The 4,908-nt window shown below is 37.2% G+C and overlaps 1 protein-coding gene across 1 annotated transcript in view; it reads right to left on the reverse strand.

Moving 5' to 3' along the window:
- Positions 1–1,172: 1,172 nt before the first annotated feature.
- Positions 1,173–4,908, reverse strand: part of LOC117318246 — a 13,214-nt gene continuing 9,478 nt past the window's right edge. Inside the window, exons 3-4 of the mRNA XM_033873254.1 lie at positions 3,246–4,666; positions 1,173–1,239 (exon numbers count right to left, since the gene is read on the reverse strand). Coding sequence (XP_033729145.1) covers positions 1,173–1,239; positions 3,246–4,666 — 1,488 coding nt within the window. The remainder of the gene's footprint in view (positions 1,240–3,245; positions 4,667–4,908) is intronic.

Here is a 4,908-nt window from a genome sequence, read left to right on the forward strand (position 1 = left end):
AAGTGAGGCATTGTCCAGGGAGACATTAGGAAGAAGAAAGTTGTTCAGAAAGAAGAGAAGAGATAAGATCCCAAATTTAGTCGCCTCTTACGATCATGCAATGGGGGCAGCAGGTACAATTCTTACGCCCTACCTGCAGGGCATGGGGCCTGACGGGCGGGACCAAGAGGGGTCAGTTTGGCTGAATTGATATGAACATCTTCTTGTCTGAAATTTAGCAAGGGATATTGCTCATATTTGCCTGGTTGCATCCTTTTGGGTAGGGATTCAAAATTTTATAAAGGAAGGAACTGACCCCCACTCCCCCGGGGTGCAGAGGGCGGGGTCAAAAGGGGTCAATTGGTCTAAACAACATCTTTTCTGAAACTAAGTAATGGATATCACTCACATTTGTAGCATCCCTATCCCTATCCCTATGGGGTTAAGTTTATTTCATGGATTAATGCATTTTTTGACATAAAATCCTCACGTACCCATATAAAATGCCTATGATATATTGACATAGCAATACCAGTGGCAAATATACTTAATCATCATTCTTGTTTCATATCTCATGAAATCCAGGTGAGCGATACAGGCCCTCTGGGCCTCTTGTTTGTATTTGCCAGTGGAACTAAAATACAAATAGAGAAGGAAAATTGTTTTTTTGCTAAATCTATTTCAATAAAAAGGCATTTTGAGAATTTCCCTTTTGTTCAAAGTCATTTTTCCTTTTGTTCAAAGTCATGATCAGTGTCTGTGTCAGTGGTCCATGTCAAGCAAATTAGAAAATGTGTATATTTTTTTTTATTCGAAAATTTTGCAACTTCTTTTAAGTAGTGTCTGAAATCACTATTAAGTTCTTGATCGTTCATGAATAGAAAGGGAAATATCAATAATTGCTACATTATAATTGATCATTAATTTTAAAACATCATGACTAGATGAGCGAGTTATCTCCTTTATCTTTCCCTGATGAAAATTAGGTAATTAGCAAGTTTTAAATTGTTATAAGTGAATTCGAACAATACTTTATGTAAATGAAGCTTAATCAAGTATAATACATCATGTTCTTCTTTCTTAATAACTTTTTTCAACCCAACCCTTTTATCAGATAGCAATTTGCCCGGTTTCCAATAAAAATAACTGGCATCTCTTAGTTTGGGGCCTGTTCTCATTGTAGTAGTTGGTGACTACCTCACCGAACAACATGCAGGTGGGCTGTCGGATGCCGGCGTCCAGGACACAACCATGACAGCACTGAAAATAAATATATTACTCTTACATGTTTGATTTTCTGTTTTCTGTGATAATCACCTTTTTATTTTGAGGTGGGTCTCTTTTTAGTAGTTGGTGACTATCTCACTGAACAACACATTGGAGGCCCGTCGCACACCATCAACAGTAAGGAAAGTACTTTAAAGTGTCTTGTCCAAGGACAACTGCAATTTACAATGTGACCTTTGACCTACTTTTTGAAAATTTTGTTTTGAATTTCAACCCATTCAGTGACTTATTTTGTTTTCTTACAACTCTTGTTCCTTAACAAAACCTATCTAGATAAGCTGAAATAAGAGTGTCAGTTACATATAGTTAGTATACTTTGTTTAGGCTGGGTAGTCATACGGGGGTTGCGGTGGCCGAGTGGTTAAGATGTCCCGATACTTTATCACTACTCCTCCACATCTGGGTTGCGAGTTCGAAACTACGTGGGGCAGTTGCCAGGTACTGACCGTATGCCGGTGGTTTTTCTCCGGGTACTCTGGCTTTCCTCCACCTCCAAAACCTAGCACGTCCTTAAATGACCTTGGCTGTTAATAGGACGTTAAACAAAAACAAACAAACCAAAGGGTAGTCATAAATGTACATTGGCCCTAAAACATTCATGACATACTGCGTATATTTGGTTATTATCTGACAAACATAAACATTGTTTAAACTATCTCATTGCAGGTGAAGACCAATTCATCAACTCCATTCCCAAAGTCTCTCCTTCAGACATCCATACAATAGAAGAAGAAACTATAGGCCAAAGTACAAATGATGATTGGAAGGCCTTGCGCAAAGGAAGGATCACTTCTTCCAATTTTCATTCTGTTCATACCAAAATGAAAACATTACAAAGGGACCCAACTGCAGATGTCAATTCCCTGTGCAATACCCTTCTTGGCAATACTAAAATGTCTCTTGATCATGTAAGGTCTATTAAACATGGAAGAGAGACTGAACCTTTAGCCAAGAAAGACTTTGTGAAGTCATTTTCTCTTCAACATCAAAACATCACTTTTAGTGAATGTGGCCTCATCATGTGTCAAAAATATCCATTTCTTTCTGCCTCTCCAGATTTGGTGATATCATGCTCATGTTGTGGGCATGGGCTTTTAGAAGTGAAGTGTCCTTTGATCACAAAATGTAAAACTTGTACAAATTTTTGTGTATGCACTCTTCCTAAATACTTGGATTTTTCAGATAGTAAAATAGTACTGAAGAAGAACAGCGCATATTATGCCCAGATTCAAGGCCAATTAGCTATAGCAGAAAAGGAGTGGTGTAAGTTTTTTGTGTATACACCAAATGAAAATTTCTGCCAGAGAATATTTCCTGATGCAGAGTTTTTTCAATATATGTTATCTAATCTTGTTTTATTTTTTAAAAGATACATGGTCCCCAGAATCTTGTGTTCTAATGAAGCATCAGAAAAAGATTGTGAACCCATGGATATTGATGCTATTGAAGTTGAACCTACTGATTCAGAAGTGCATGATGAAGTAGGAGTTTGTTTCTGTCCAGTATGCCAGAACATTGTTCAAGAAGGGGGAAATGTACAGGGACTAAATGATCGTAGTGTTTGTTGTGATTCCTGCAACATATGGTATCATTACTCTTGTGTGAAAGTCACACAGTCTCAGTTGAACCAGATGACCAGTGGCTGGTATTGCGCTGCATGTAAAAGTTGACCATGATAATTTAAGGACCCGAAAATAACTGTTTGGATATTTGTTGAAAAATCATTTTGAGATTTTGTGAAAGTTAATATAGATAAATTCCCCAAAGTTACTGTATATTGGCTTACCAATTTATAATGTAAATGTACTTATAAAATTGAACACATAAAATGCAAGATCATAACTTAGGAATTTAAGTATGGCATTTCATAATTATCAAATTTGAAATACAAGGTGTTTTTTTCCTTTATGGTCAGTATTTTTACTTAACTTAATATTTTAGTAGCAGTAAATATACCTTATGTCTACTTAGAAACATACCTTGGAAGAGGGGGATACAAATTGCAAAGTCCACCTGCTATTTTGATAATATCATCAATGTGACATAACATGGTCAGAGGCAGTTCATATTTCAAAACTCTGAAACATTTGAGTCGTCTTATTGCTTGCTCTACATATATTCTGCGATTGGCTATTTCTTTTGTACCTAGAACCTCCGTAGATGTCATCTGTGCCACACCTCTTCTCCCTGGAGGGATAAGAAGGTGGCAGTGACGAAGTGCGAGCTCCTCTCTTATGGGGAATCCTTTATCAGCCATAACTGTGTCATAGGCCTCCAAAATATCGAGAAACCCCGAGTTTTCAGTAACAAACTTGTCGCTTGCCCTTCCTCCCCAAGCATTAGAAATGAAATTTATCATGCCAGAAGGGCTGATGCTAATAAGAATCTTTAATGTGTGGTGATGTTTGTAATCACTCCAAGTGACAGCTTGCATTTGAAAACTGCTAGGTTTCTCAATAAACACTTCGGAACAATCAATTATGTGGCGGACATTGTTGAATTTGTTACTTTTAAAGGAAGGTGGTAAATTGGCTTTAACAACATCTTTCTGTGGATTAAAAACAAGAGAGCCTATAACTTTCCCAAGGATTCGAAGCCACGTGGATATTATGTTTGAAACACATGTTGCAGAAACACCAAAGCGATCCCCTAAATCTTGATTTAAAAGACCTAATCTGATTTTCATCATTGTCATAATGAGCTCTTCCTTCTTATTTAGACTGCGGACCTTGACTCTTTTAGGTTTAAGTGGATTGGCTGCTACCCTACCTGGACCTTTCCAATATATGATTTCCTTGAATGTTGTCACTATATAAGTATAAACAATCATAAAAGCATTAACTGTTGGAAACCCTGTGTAAAATTTCATCTTTTTGTCAGATTTTGTCACTGCCTGAACATTGAAAGACTTCTTGGATTTCTTATGGATAATTGCCTTTAACTTCGCATTTTCCTCTTTCAGAGCTTCCATTTCCTTTTTCATTACATCTATTATCGAAGACTTTGTGAGACATTCATTACATTCTGTATACCCAGACTCTCCCTCAGGAGCAAAATAAGTATGGTCTACTTGTACATCAACTGGTGCATTTTCTGGTATATTTCTGAATACATTTGCTATATTTTCTGGTGTGGCAGAGTCATCATTCACATCACACACAGTCACAGGTCCTGTATCGGTGGATAGTTTTTGAAGTTTTGCTTGATCATTGGCAAATGTATTTGTTGGGACAAATAATCGACGCCTTGGTGGAGGTCTTGCCTTTGGCTCTTTTAGAGGGGTATACCCAAGATTCAGAGTTGGATAAGGGTTATCTCTAGTTGGAACTTTGTCAACAAAATGATCAGAACAAACTCGAGAATCTTCTTTTGGGAGCCAGTTTGCTGAATTATCTGAGCACTTTCGATGAATAACTTGAGCCCATTTAAGTCTTGTTTCAGGATCCTTTTATTTGTTGGAAAAGGAATAAGTTTAAATGGTCTTGGGCATTCACAATCACGTTTTAAACATTGGTGTGTTTCACAAGCATGATTCAACCACTTTTGTAGTTTGTACCCATTGTTTTTGCAAGATGTAACAGCACAAACTCTGTTTGACATGCTGCATGCCTCCAAAGAAATACAAATGGAAACAAAAAACCA

The sequence above is a fragment of the Pecten maximus genome, unplaced genomic scaffold (genome assembly GCF_902652985.1).
Source record: "Pecten maximus unplaced genomic scaffold, xPecMax1.1, whole genome shotgun sequence".
Lineage (NCBI taxonomy): Eukaryota > Metazoa > Mollusca > Bivalvia > Pectinida > Pectinidae > Pecten > Pecten maximus.